The 13,536-nt window shown below is 45.0% G+C and overlaps 1 protein-coding gene across 1 annotated transcript in view; it reads left to right on the top strand.

Annotated features, from left to right (window-relative positions):
• The window catches only part of alg13 (ALG13 UDP-N-acetylglucosaminyltransferase subunit), a 61,832-nt gene extending 49,140 nt beyond the window's left edge, over positions 1 to 12,692 (top strand). Inside the window, 5 exon segments of the mRNA XM_078411857.1 lie at positions 1,229 to 1,385; positions 8,748 to 8,834; positions 8,919 to 8,959; positions 11,555 to 11,735; positions 12,341 to 12,692. Of these exon segments, the coding sequence (XP_078267983.1) occupies positions 1,229 to 1,385; positions 8,748 to 8,834; positions 8,919 to 8,959; positions 11,555 to 11,735; positions 12,341 to 12,603 (729 nt within the window). The 3' untranslated portion in view covers positions 12,604 to 12,692.
• Positions 12,693 to 13,536: the final 844 nt, after the last annotated feature.

Below are 13,536 nucleotides of genomic sequence, written 5' to 3'. Positions count from 1 at the left end.
GCATCTTCAGTGGGGAACACTGGGTTCTTTTTCAGTGTGAATGCCTTTAATGTGAGGGTTCTAAGCATTATGCATACCGGTTTAAAAATGACTTAAATGCTCTTTAAAGAAATAGTCTTGTCCGTTCCCACAGAAGGTATTGTTCAGTAGTTGTTAACTAAAATCTTGAGCAATGATTATAGTATTGACATTTTCCTGCAAGTTGACATTAGAAAGATCTGCCTTCAGCAATGTTTTATTGTCATGTGTCGCGAAATGAAGCAATGGCATTCTTTCCTACAGCAGAACAGATATGTAAACAGGACTCTATAAAACCCTAATTGCGTGTATGTATATACACACACGTGTGTTATATATGTATATAAAGATGAGTACATTGAATTGTATAGAATTTGCATTGAATACATTTTATTAGCCAAGTATGTACACATACAAGGAATTTGCCTTGGTGCTTTGCTCGCAAGTAACAACACGACATACAGTGAACAATTAAGAATAAATCACTATAGTTTAAACACGTGAGGAATGAAATAAAGTACCAGAGCAAAAGGAGGCTATGGACTTTTAGTTGTTGAGTAGAGCTACTGCTCATGGAAAAAACCTAAGAGTATGTATAATAAACACACGAGTGTTTATTATACATACACATTGAACCTTTTTGCTATGGTTTTAGCATACTGTGTGTGTATATGTCTATGTGTGTGTGTACATACATACATGTGTTTCACCCATGGTCAGCCATGACCGAGGGGACCTAAGAAGTGTGTGTGTGTACATATATATACACACACACACACACACACACACACACACACACACACACACACACACTCACTCACTCTCTCACTAAAACAAACTATGACAGTGCAATGTCAAAGATACTGTCCCATGTCTGTGTAGTTTGGAGGTTGTAGTGTTTAATAGCCTGATGGTCGCGTTCAGATTTCAACAGAATTTTACTCATGGTGTCACAAAATGCTGGAGTAACTCAGCGGGTCAGGCAGCATCTAGGAGAGAAGGAATGGGTGACGTTTCGGGTCGAGAAGGGTCTTCAGACTGAAGAAGGATCTCGACCCGAAACGTCACCCATTCCTTCTCTCCTAGATGCTGCCTGACCCGCTGAGTTACTCCAGCATTTTGTGAATAAATACCTTCGATTTGTTCCAGTGTCTGCAGTTATTTTCCTACTTTACTCATGGTGTGAACACTTGTAACTTGCTGCTTGCAGATGCTGGCGAATTCAGCAATGATCTCGGCGTCCACATGTTTGAGCACGGCCCCGGCGTGTTTCTCCTCGAGCTCTGGGGAAGCGAGTCAGCCTGCGGTCACCTACACGACTGTGCCACCGCCACTTTTGGTGCCGTCCCCTACTGCCGGCAGACCAGGTATGGAATGCCAGTTAGCCCGGCACGCTTTGTTTGTCCTTATTGCTTTCATCATTTAGTTTTGCGGTTCCAGCATCGGTGCAGTGCAAAAGATTCTAAACACTTGACTCCCTGAGCCTGCAGTGTTTTTAAAAGAAATGCAGCAACGTGCAAACAGGCCCTTCGGCCCACCGAGTCCGCGCCGACAAGCGATCTCCACACATTTACACCATACACACACGAGGGACAATTTTACGTTTACACCATGCCAATTAGCCTACAAACCTGTACGTCTTTGGAGTGTGGGAGGAAAGCGAAGATCTAGGAGGTTACCCACGCAGGTCACAGGGAGAACATACAAACTCCGTACACACAGCACCCAATGTCGGGATCGAACCCGGGTCTCGGGCACTGTAAGGCAGCAACTCTACCGCTGTGCCACCCTGGCAAGCTGTCGTTTGGAAGGATGAGGGGAACCTCATTGAAACTTGTCAAATGGGTCTGGATTGAGTGGATGTGGAGAGGACATTTCCACCAGTGGGAGAGTCTAGGACCAGAGGGCACAGCCTCGGAATAAAAGGACGTACCTTTTGGAAAGTAGAGGAGGAATTTGTTTAGCCTGAGGGTGGTGAATCTGGAATTTATTGCCATAGAAGGCTGTGGAGGCCAAGTCAATGGGTATTTTTAAAGTTGAGATTGATGGTTTCTTGAGTAGTACGGGTGTCAAAGGTTGCAAGGAGAATGGGGTTGAGAGGGAAAGATAGATCAGCCGTGATTGAACAGACTCTGGGCCGAATGGCCTAATTTTGCTCTTGTAACTTGCGAGCTCATGAACTTTGTATTTACGATATGATAGAACTTTATTTATCCCAGGAGGGAAATTGATCACAGATTTGAGTAATGCCAATCATACACTTCTACATTAAAGCATAGCTTTATATGCTAGTTAGACCAAATAACTACTTTTATGTTTTTTTTTGTGTGATTGCCACTAGTTTGAAGTAACAGTTTAAAAAAACAAAACAATGTCCTTTTTTAAAATTCAATAGCTTTATGGTTAAATTGTAATATTATAAAAGAATTATCTGCAAGGTTACGTGAAATACTCTGGGATAATTTCAAGAGGTTGGACAGACTTTGTTTTCCCTGGAACGCTGGAGATTGGGGGGGGGAGATCTGAGAAGTTTGTGAAATTATGACACGGGTAGACAGTCAGAACCTTTCTCCAAAGATAGAAATATCAAAAAATTAAAGGCTGTGGATTTCAGGTAAAAGGGCACCGTTTGAAGATGTGTGGGGCATGGTTTATAAAATGGAATTGGTGAGTGCCTGGAAAAACTCAGCGGGGGGTGGTGGTGGTGGTGGTGGTGGAGGCAGATACAATGCAGGCGCTCCTTAACTTACGATGGGGTTACGCTCCGAGAAACCCTTCGGAAACAGAAAATAGCGTGAGTCAAAATGCATTGAATACACGCGGTCACGTGGCCGGAAGCGAGCTGCGGCTCGCTGCGGTGTGCACTGTCGCAAAGTCGAAATATCGTAAGTTGGAGTGTCGTAAGCCGGGGAGTATTGGTAGTGGCAGTTAAGAGACTTCTTGAATGATTATGCTGGGATTGGAGGAATAGGGTCTGAAGGGTCTCGACCCAAAACATCACCCATTCCTTCTCTCCAGAGATGCTGCCTGAGTTACTCCAGCATTTGGTGTCTATAATATGGATATGTTGTACAGTAGATAGATAAGAGTTGGGCTTGATATCATCTTCGACACACACATTGTAGACAAAGGGCCTGTCCTTGTGCTGTACTGTTCTGTGTTACACTCCACGAGTCAAAGACCAACAACCATAGTCCATTCTAATTCCATTTACTTGCCTTCCAGGTTTATTTCAACCTTCATAGTTAAAATTAAGAAAGAATCATTAGATATGTAGGTATCTAATATCTGTACTCCAAAGATGTACAGGTATATAGGTTAATTGGCTGGGTAAATGTAAAAATTGTCCCTAGTGGGTGTAGGATAGTGTTAATGTACGGGGATCACTGGGCGGCACGGACTTGGTGGGCCGAAAAGGCCTGTTCCCGGCTGTATATATATGATATGATATGATAGGCCAAAGAGATACTAGTACACTGTGGACGGCTCGATTGTAATCGTGTGCAGTCTTTTCGCTGATAGTTAGCACGCAACAAAAGCTTTTCACTGTACCTCAGTACACGTGATATGAACGAAACTCAAAGTTGGTGGCAATTTCTTACTGTTCCAAAGGGAGTAAGCACAAAGATGAAAGCAAGGAAGATCAGATTTGGAGAACGATACCTTGTACATTTGCTGCCGTTTATACTCTTCCCACTTGCACCTGTTCCCATTTAGCAAACGGGCATCAACATCAAATTAAGCTGTGCAAGTGGAGTGGATGCATTGAGCAGTTCAAGTGTATGTTCACCTGTGATTAAAGTTGAGAGTCGAGGGTGTTTAATTGTCATCTGCACTGGGACCAGGACAATGAAATGGCTTGTGTTGGCTTTACAGCACATTAAATGCAACAACTCAACTAACCTGCAATAAATGGCCACTTGTACCAGGTATACCTGGTAATAATAGTGCTATCCAAAGTACATGGTGCATCCGTGGTAGAACAAAGCCCGTAGTAAAGATACTGAATTGTAGTTGCTGCTTTACTCAAATGAAGGCAAAGTGCCAGAGTAACTCAGTGGGTCAGGCAGCATCTATGGAGAGCATGGATTGTGCTTAGGCAGCTGACACCCCAGTGGTATAAATATTGACTTCTCTAACTTCAAGTAACCCTTGCTTTCCCACTCTCCATCCCTCCCCTTCTCACTTCTCCGACCAGTTCCTCTGATTACATTGTTTCCTGTTTGTTGTTGTCGCCTTCTCCCAGCTAAAAATGACCCATTCTGTATTTTCCTTGAACTCGTCTCTTTTGATGTCTTGTTTTCACACGTTACACTTCCTTACCTCTGACTCCCTCTCCCCTGACTCAGTCTGAAGAAGGGTCTCGACCTGAAACGTCACCCATTTCTTCTATCCAGAGATGCTGCCTGTCCCGCTGAGTTACTCCAGCATTTTGTGTCCATCTTGGGGATGGGTGACATTTTGGGTCGAAACTCTTCTGACTGTTTAAAGGATCCCGACCTGAAACGTCACCGATCCAGCATTCCAATGCCCTCTGAAATGGAGACGCAGGGAACTGCAGAAGCTGGTTTACTAAAAAAGACAAAAGTGCTGGAGTAACTCAATGGGTCAGGCAGCATCTGTGGAGGATGAGGATAGGTGACATTCCAGGTCGGGACCCTTCAGTCAATGTGGTTGGTGGGGGAGAAAGCTGAAAGAGGTGGGGACAAGAGAAAGCCTGGCAAGTGATAAGTGGAATCATCTGAGGGGTTTTAATTGCCAGATGGCTGGACATAGGGCAGAGATGGTAGATAAGGATGGGATGTTTGAATTGTGAAGCCAGAGGAAGGGATAGAGGTGGAGGGGATGATAGAGGATGGGGTGCAGGAGTGTGCAGGAAGGAACTGCAGATGCTGGTTTACACTGAAGGTAGACACAAAATGCTGGAGTAACCTGGCGGGACAGGCAGCATCTCTGGAGAGAAGGAATGGATGATGTTTTGGGTCGAAGAAGGATCTTGACCTGAAAGGCCAACCATTTCTTCTCCCCACAGATGCTGCCTGTCCTGCAGAGTTACTCCAGCATTCTGTTTGAAGGGCAGAAGGGTGGGACACTGGGAGCGGGGTTGGTTGCAGGTTCGTTAACTAAATTGGAGTGGCTCTTCTGAGTTTGGTATTTAGGTTATAAGGTCATAAGTGATGGGAGTAGAATTCGGCCATATGCCCGATCAAGTCTACTCTGCTGTTCAATCATGGCTGATCTATCTCTCCTCCTAACCCCATTCTCCTGTCATCTTCCCATAACCTACTGACCCCTGTACTAGAATCAAGAAATTCATATGATTTAATCCGCAAAATTTCCTATTTCTATTTTGCTGAATTTCAACAAAAGCCCCCTGCCACCATAACTACGGCAAATTGTGTTCCATAAAACCTGAAGTATCTTTGTCTGTGATAATTCCTGATTCTAGGGCTCTCAAACAATGCTGCATGGATTTAACATAAGCCGCATACAATGGTCAAATTCTGCTTGGACAAATATCAGCTGTAAATGTTGGCATCTGCAATACACACTGCAAGTATGGTTTCAAAATACGCCAGCAATAAATTTGGCTAGCATGCACTGAATTGGAACAGATTTGATTTCATTTTGGATTAAAATGAGAAAAGCCAGTCGGAGCCTTCAAATCTAGTTTTGCAATTCTGGAAGATGTACTGCAGATCACGTTTCCTTGCCCTTTACTCCACTGTGCCTTGATACTGTTAACTAATAAATCAGACTAACCATCTGACATGAGTCCCAGCTGAACTCCTTTCCATTCTATGTAGGGTATGTGTGCACTGCTGGTCTGTGTGATCACTGAGCTTCAGAAATGATCCATCCATTATCAGCTTCAGTACAGTTTAGTTTATTGTCACGTGTACAGTGAAAAGCTTTTGTTGCGAGCTAACCAGCCAGTTGAAAGACAAAACATGATTACAATCGAGCCATTTACAGTGAAAAGGGAATAATGTTTAGTGCAAGGTAAAGCCAGCAAAGTCCGATCAAGGATAGTCCGAGGGTCACCAATGAGGTAGATAGTAGTTCAGCACTGCTCTCTGGTTGCGGTAGGATGGTTCAGTTGCCTGATAACAGCTGGGAAGAAACTGTCCCTGAATCTGGAGGTGTGTGTTTTGTTCTGAATGATGCTGTGTCGCACTGCAGTGCTGTCTATATGCCGGGGTTTTGTTTTAGCTGTGCCGAAGTTAAAAATCAATTTGCATTTAAGAGTGCATTTGTGCAGCAATACGATTGTTCACGTTGCAACCGTAACAATGGCTTTGAGATTTGGGGGGTGGGGGGGGGGAGGGGGGAAGAGAAGCAAGGCAGTCATTTCATGATTCGTGCACTATGGTAAAACTCCAGTAGATGGTGCACTCAGTCTTGCACAACCATGGCAGCAGCAAAGCCCCACCGTTTCCAACTTTACACGCAACGTCTTTGGGGATTTTTGCATTATTTTCATAGAATCATAGTCATCGAGTGATACAGTGTGGAAACAGGCCCTTAGGCCCAACTTGCCCACACTAGCCAGCTACACTTATCCCACCTTCATGCATTTGGTCCATATCCCTCCAAACCTGTCCTATCTGTGTGTACCTGTCTAACTGTTTCTTAATGTTGGATAGTCCCTGCCTCGATTACCTCCTCTGGCAGCTTGTTCCATACACCCACCACCCTCTTCCTTTCGAAGCTGCACAAACTGAGAGATGTTGTATCCCGAACCAAAAGTGTTTATGATTATAAACAGGAAATGCTGGAAAATCCCTGCTGGTCAGTTAGCATCTGTGGAAAGGGGAAGCTTACATTTCAAGCTGATAGATATTTATTTAATAACATTTAGAGTCATAGTTGTACAGAATGGAAAGTCCACGCTGACACAGATCTGGGGTTATGGGGAGAAGGCAGGAGAGTGAGGTTGGGAGGGAGAGACAGATCAGCCCTGATTGAGCGGCAGAGTCGACTTGATGGGTCGAATGACCTAATTATGCTCCATATGATGCCCCAACTACACCAGGCACAACTGCCTGAGTTTGGCCCATATCCCTTTCCTATCCATGTACCTGTCCAAATGTCTTTTAAAATGTTGTTATGGTACCTGCCTTGACTACCACCTCTGGCAGCTCATTCCATATACCTGCCACATTATGTGTGGAGTAGAAATGGCTTGAGTGCAAGACTTGGACAGCTTGTTCCCCTCTGTTATAAGGCTTCTAAATGCTCCTTCCAGAAGCTAGGGTGCTGTCCAATTCACCTCTGCCCCAATGCTGAACTGGCCAGTCTCTGGAATAGGTGTACTACAATGCTATTCTCCTCACTCTCCTCCTTTTCTCCATCTTGCGTGAGTTTGACTTAATGGTATTTATGTGTACCGTGTTATTTATCTAATTGGGTAGCATGCAAAACAAAGCTCTTCGCTGTACTCTGTTGCACGTGGCAGTAATAAACCTAACTTCACATCAGCATGAAGCATGTAGGAAGGAATTGCAGATGCTGGTTGAAACCAAAGCTTCACATTTAAACTTCCCATTAGCTTGTCCCTTCCCATTAGCTTGTCCCTCCCCATAGATAGTTGCACAGGGCGATCTGCTTTCATTTTCCTTGAAAGAAAAGCGTAAATGTGTAATATAGATGCTGAGGACAGAATTCAAAGATGCTAAGAATTCTTACCTCTCAGGGAAATGTGTGTGTTTAAATGCCACTTGACCAACATGAAGTCAGATTGTTGCACCTACACATCAGTGTAGTACTAGGGATGTTTAGGTTAATTATTATTATTAAATTTACCACAGTAGATTGAAAAGCTTTTGCATGCTATCCAATTAAATCAGATAATATGATAAAGGAATATTAAATTCATTTGACCGACCCAATATGTCACCTATTCCTTTTCTCCAGAGATGCTGCCTGACTTGCTGAGTTACTCCAGCATTTTGTCTATCTTAAATGCAACCAAGCCAAAACAAAAAATGGAGTGTTGCTCTTTTTGGAATTCTCTGCCTCAGAGGGCAGTGGAGGCCAATTCTCTGAATACATTCAAGAGAGAGCTAGATAGAGCTCTTAAGGATAGCGGAGTCAGGGGGTATGGGGAGAAAGCAGGAACGGGGTACTGATTGAGAATGATCAGCCATGATCACATTGAATGGCGGTGCCGGCTCGAAGGGCCGAATGGCCTACTCCTGCACCTATTGTCTATTGTCTATTGTCTTGGTTAATTCTGGCCTCCACAGCCTTCTGTGGCAATGAATTTCCACAGATTCACCACCCTCTGACTAAAACCCCTCCTTCCATAAGGAACGTCCTTTAATTTGGAGGCTATGACCTCTGGTCCCATACTCCCCTACATCCCCAAGACATGTGGGTCAATTGGCCTCTGTAAATTGCCCCCTGGTGTATAGAGAGCAGATGAGAAATTGGGATAATAGACCTTGTGTGAACTGGTAGACACAAAATGCTGGAGTAACTCAGCGGGTCAAGCAGCATTCCTGGGTGATGTTTTGGGTCGAGACCCTTCTTCTGAATTACGTGGAGCAAAGGGCCCGTTTCCATGGAATGACTCCAGCTTTTTGTCTATCGTCTCTAAAACCTGATGTTGTCAAACCATTACTTGGTGTGGTTTTCAAGTTGGGCTTAGGAGCTGGAAGATTGGTGCACTCTGCTAACCTTGGTGTTCAATTCTCAACGGTTCTGTTTTTTTTTCTTTCAATGAGGTCCTCTTCCTGAAATGGGTGAAGTGATGACTTCTTCTGCTCCCCCACCATATTCCTGTGATCCCAACGGCAATGACCTACCTCGAGGTGAGGCCTTGTTACACTGAATGCTGCCAAATGCCACAAAATGGTTTGTGTCGCTTTGTAACAAACCTGTTTTCTTTTTCTTAGATAAGAAGGTGGTTCAGTATTACTTCAACCTTGGCTTGCAGGTGAGTTTCTCCACAGTTTCAGGATTACCAGTAGCTTTATAGATGCAGCATAAAATTGAAAGGCATGTAACAATAGACAATAGCTGCAGGAGTAGGCCATTCGGCCCTTCGAGCCAGCACTGCCATTCAAAGTGATCAGGGCGGCACGGTGGCGCAGCGGTAGAGTTGCTGCCTTACAGCGAATGCAGCGCCGGAGACTCGGGTTTGATCCTGACTACGGGCGCCGTCTATATGGAGTTTGTACGTTCTCCCCACGACCTGCGTGGGTTTTCTCCGAGATCTTCGGTTTCCTCCCACACTCCAAAGACGTACAGGTATGTAGGTTAATTGACTGGTTAAATGTAAAAAAATTGTCCCTGGTGTGTGTAGGATAGTGTTAATGTGCGGGGATCGCTGGGCGGCGTGGACTCGGTGGGCCGAAGGGCCTGTTTCCGTGCTTATCTCTAAATCTAAAAAAATCTAATCATTCTCGATGTACCCCGATCCTGCCTTCTCCCCATACCCTCTGACTCCGCTATCCTTGAGCTCTATCTAGCTTTCTTGAATGCATTCAGAGAATTGGCCTCCACTGTAACTGGTAGGTGCTGTTTCCCACGCCTTTACTGAGCCAATATAGGTGGGCAAAAACTTAATCATGCAGAATTCGACACTTCAAATGGGAAAAAAGTTCCTGCTTTCTCCCCATATCCCTTGATTCCGTTAGCCCTAAGAGCTAAAACTAACACTCTCTTGAAAACATCCAGTGAATTGGCCTCCACTGTCTTCTGTGGCAGAGAATTCCACAGATTCACAATCTGGGTGAAAAAGTTTTTCCTTGTCTCAGCCCTAAATGGCCTACCCCTTATTCTAAACTGTAACCCCTGGTTCTGGACTCCCACAACATCGGGAACATTTTTCCTGCATCTAGCCTGTCCAATCCCATAAGAATTTTATGTTTCCATAAGATCCCCTCTCGTCCTTCTAAATTCCAGTGAATACAAGCTCAGTCGTACCATTCTTTCATCATATGTCAGTCCTGCCATTCCGGGAACTAACCTGGTGAACTTACACTGCACTCCCTCAATAGCAAGAACCCTCAATAGGAAGAAGTTAAGTTTGTTATTGCCATGTGTACTAAGGTATAGTGAAAATCTTTGTTTTGCAAGCTGTCCAAGAAGATCAGACACTCCATAACTGAAAACAACCAGAGACACGGCATGCTGGAGTAACTCAGTAGGTCAGGTAGCTTCTGTGGAGATCGTAGATGGGTGACGTTTTGGTTCGGGACCCATCTTCAGACTGATTGTAGAGGGGGGGGGGGGGGCAAGAACAACTGGGAGAGAGGAAGGGCAGGACAAAGCCTGGCATGTGCAAGGAAGACACTGGCCGGGGTATTTTTGGTTGGCAGGAATGGAGGCCACAGATTAAAAAACAAAGGCAAGAGACAAAAGAATTGAAGGATCGCAATCCATCCAGTTAATACAACTGGCAGAATACACTGCCTTTTCATGGCTTCTGCAAAATATATATGTCAACATGGACACAAAGTGCTGGAGTAACTCAGCGGGTCAGGCAGCATCTCTGGAGGAAAAACGTGTAAAATCTCTCTACGTATAAAATTATATAAGGACTGGTCAAACTAGATGCAGGAAAAATGTTTCTAATGTTGGGGGAAGTTCAGAACCAGGGGCCACAGTCCAAGAATAAAGAGGAGGCCATTTAAAACTGAAGTGAGAAACTTTTTCACCCAGAGAGTTGTGAATTTGTGGAATTCTCTGCCACAGAAGGCAGTGGAGGCTAATTCACTGGCTGAATTTAAAAGAGAATTAGATAGAGCTCGTGGGACTAGCGGAATCAAGGGATATGGGGAGAAGGCAGGCACGGGTTACTGATTGTGGGTGATCAGCCATGATCACAATGAATGGCGGTGCTGGCTCGAATGGCCTCCTCCTGCACCTATTTTCTATGTTTCTATGAAAGGAATAGGTGACGTTTCAGGTCGAGACCTTCATCACACGAATGAAAAAGAGTCTTGATATCTGAAAGGTCCTGACCCGAAACGTTACCCAATCCTTTTCTCCAGAGATGCTGCCTGTCCCGCTGAGTTACTCCAGCACATTGTGTCTTATCTTCAGTGTAAACTAGCATCTGCAGTTCCTTCCTATACATATACTTCAACATATTTGTTTTAAATGAAGGAACAATTTTCATCTGGAGATTCACTTTCCCAGTGTACTTTTCCTTTCCCCGCATCAGTCTAACTGATGCAATAAGTGCAGTATTTCATGAAAGCCCATTTTAAAGCTGACAACACTAACGTGGCAGATGCTGCCAGCGTTTAGCGTGGGCCAAGTGTAGCAGAATGCTTCAATGGATTTGTGACGGCTTTTATCTTTGGTCTCAGTGGAGTTTGATATCGGCGTGACCTGAGAGTTTAGAGAGCTTCATAAGCATTTTGTGTTCATCTGTTCTATGAATTATTTCGTCATAAATCCTGGTTTTGAAAGAATTCCATCCCCCTTGTTGCAGCTCGTGCGTTTTAGACTATTTCTGAGAAGGGCATTAATGTTGCGGTTTATCTTTGATCACCAAGCAGATTCTGTGTTGTGTTTCTAGTGCTGCCACCAGAACTACTGGCAGTCTGTGGTGTACATGCCACAGCACCAGCCAGTGGATGTCCATCCACTGTACCCAGTAACTACTCAGTTTGTTGAACACTCAGCGATGCCTCTGCCACAGTACGGTGACTCTGGCAGAAACGATGACCATTCCAGTTCCTCGGACGCCTCTTATAACGGCAAGTTACATCTTGACCTGATTGGGGGGGGGGGGGGGGGGGGGAATGCATCCTTGCTAACCTTGTCCGTTACTGGAACTTGTGTGCCAGATTAGGGGGCCTGCCTCTACTGAGGGTGTCTTGTGATAAAAGGCCGAAACACCCAGTGACGTTGAGGTACACAACTGAACATGTGTCTGAATGGTAGCAATGTCACCTAGTGGTCACCCCCAAGAACAACACCAGTCAATTGTAGTGCAAACCTTGGGGATTGTAACATCCAGTCCTACTAATCAATCTGTTGGCTTGTAAGCTCCTACATTAAAACCCTTTACAAGTTTTATTTTTGGGTGGCGCGGCAGTGAAGTTGCTGCCTTGCAGCACCAGAGACCGGGTTCGGGTGCAGTGTGTACGGAGTTTGTACGTACTCCCCGTGACCTGCGTGGGTTTTCTCTGTTTTCCCCCCACACTCCAAAGACAGGTTTGTGGGCTAATTGGCTTGGTATAATTGCAAGTTGACCGTGGCCTGTGTGGGATATTGTGCGGGGGTCGGTGTGGACACAGTGGGCCGAAGGGAAATGGGTAGCTGTGTTCTTCTGTACTAATGGGCTGCATTTACTTTGCAGGTTACAATGCAGCAGAGTCTCAGCCAGCTCCGCAGTCAACAGTGTATTATCCAGTGCTGACAGACCAGTATGCTCCACCATCTCTTCCTACCTACGATCCCTGCAACCCCGTGACAAATACGCTTCACCATGTTGCCCCTTGGTATCCAGCGAGCCAGCTCTGTCCTAATTCCAGGCTTCAGACCACAACAGGCCCGGCCCTCCCCCCTCCGCTCAATTACGTTGCGTCTGCCAGCCAGCCAACCCACTATGTATCTCACTAACCTACGGAAAAGTGCCTTTCTGGTTCCACAGACCCAACGACAAGCAGACTCTTGACGCGATTCCCTCCCGCCTCGCCCGCTAGTTTCAATATTTTCACCATTCACGATAAACAATCTGCCGTCTGTGTTGGTTTGAGATGTTTGCACCGATGGTGTATTGGTAAATGGGAATATTTTTCCACCAATTCTGTGTGTGGTTTTTTCCTCAGTCCTTCTGGTAAAATTCCCAAATACATTTGCAGCCCAAAAAAAGAAATGTGCATAGCTAGTAAGTAAATGTTTCCCCTTCTGTACCACCTTACACCCCCCCCCCCTCCCCCCCCCACTCCTGCTCCTCAAGGGAGAAGTGTTCATATGTGTTGTTTGTCACTGCACAATGTCAACAGAAGTTCAACTTGCCAATTTGAAGATTGACGTTGAATCTGCATTCTGTCGAGGAACTCTTGCACAACGTGTTGCCTTCCACAGGGATATTATGTGCCCCCTCTTGACACCGTGTAACATTCACCTGGTATCCCCGTTTAAAATAACCTGCCGCCACTGCCACATCTACCTCATGTTTGGTGTATGCATTGTCTTTAAAGGCCTGTACATGTTGTTGTTGTAGTCAAGAGTCCAGCTCAGCTGAAAACGTTGACTTTCTCTCGGTTCGTTGGGCCACTGAAGAACGTTTGGCGCTGATATTTTTCTTTAGGTTCAAGACTCTTGATGTCGGCGGCTGTTTGCTGGAGCGTAGTTGCCGAGAAACTGGTGTTATTGTGGGTTCCTAATGTTGAAGCAATAAAACTTGAGCACTGCAAACTGTTTCCGTGTCCTTCTGATGCTTTTGCAGGTAACTGTTGGGGAGCATTGCTAGCGTTTATTTCAAGAGGGCTAGAATACAAGAACGCCATAAAATTATCAAAGGACTGGACAAGCTAGAGGCAAGAAAAA

This window comes from Rhinoraja longicauda, chromosome 15 (genome assembly GCF_053455715.1).
Source record: "Rhinoraja longicauda isolate Sanriku21f chromosome 15, sRhiLon1.1, whole genome shotgun sequence".
In the NCBI taxonomy this organism is placed as follows: Eukaryota; Metazoa; Chordata; class Chondrichthyes; order Rajiformes; family Arhynchobatidae; genus Rhinoraja; species Rhinoraja longicauda.
Note: the sequence above shows the minus strand (reverse complement) of the source record. Positions and strands in the feature narration are given on the sequence as shown.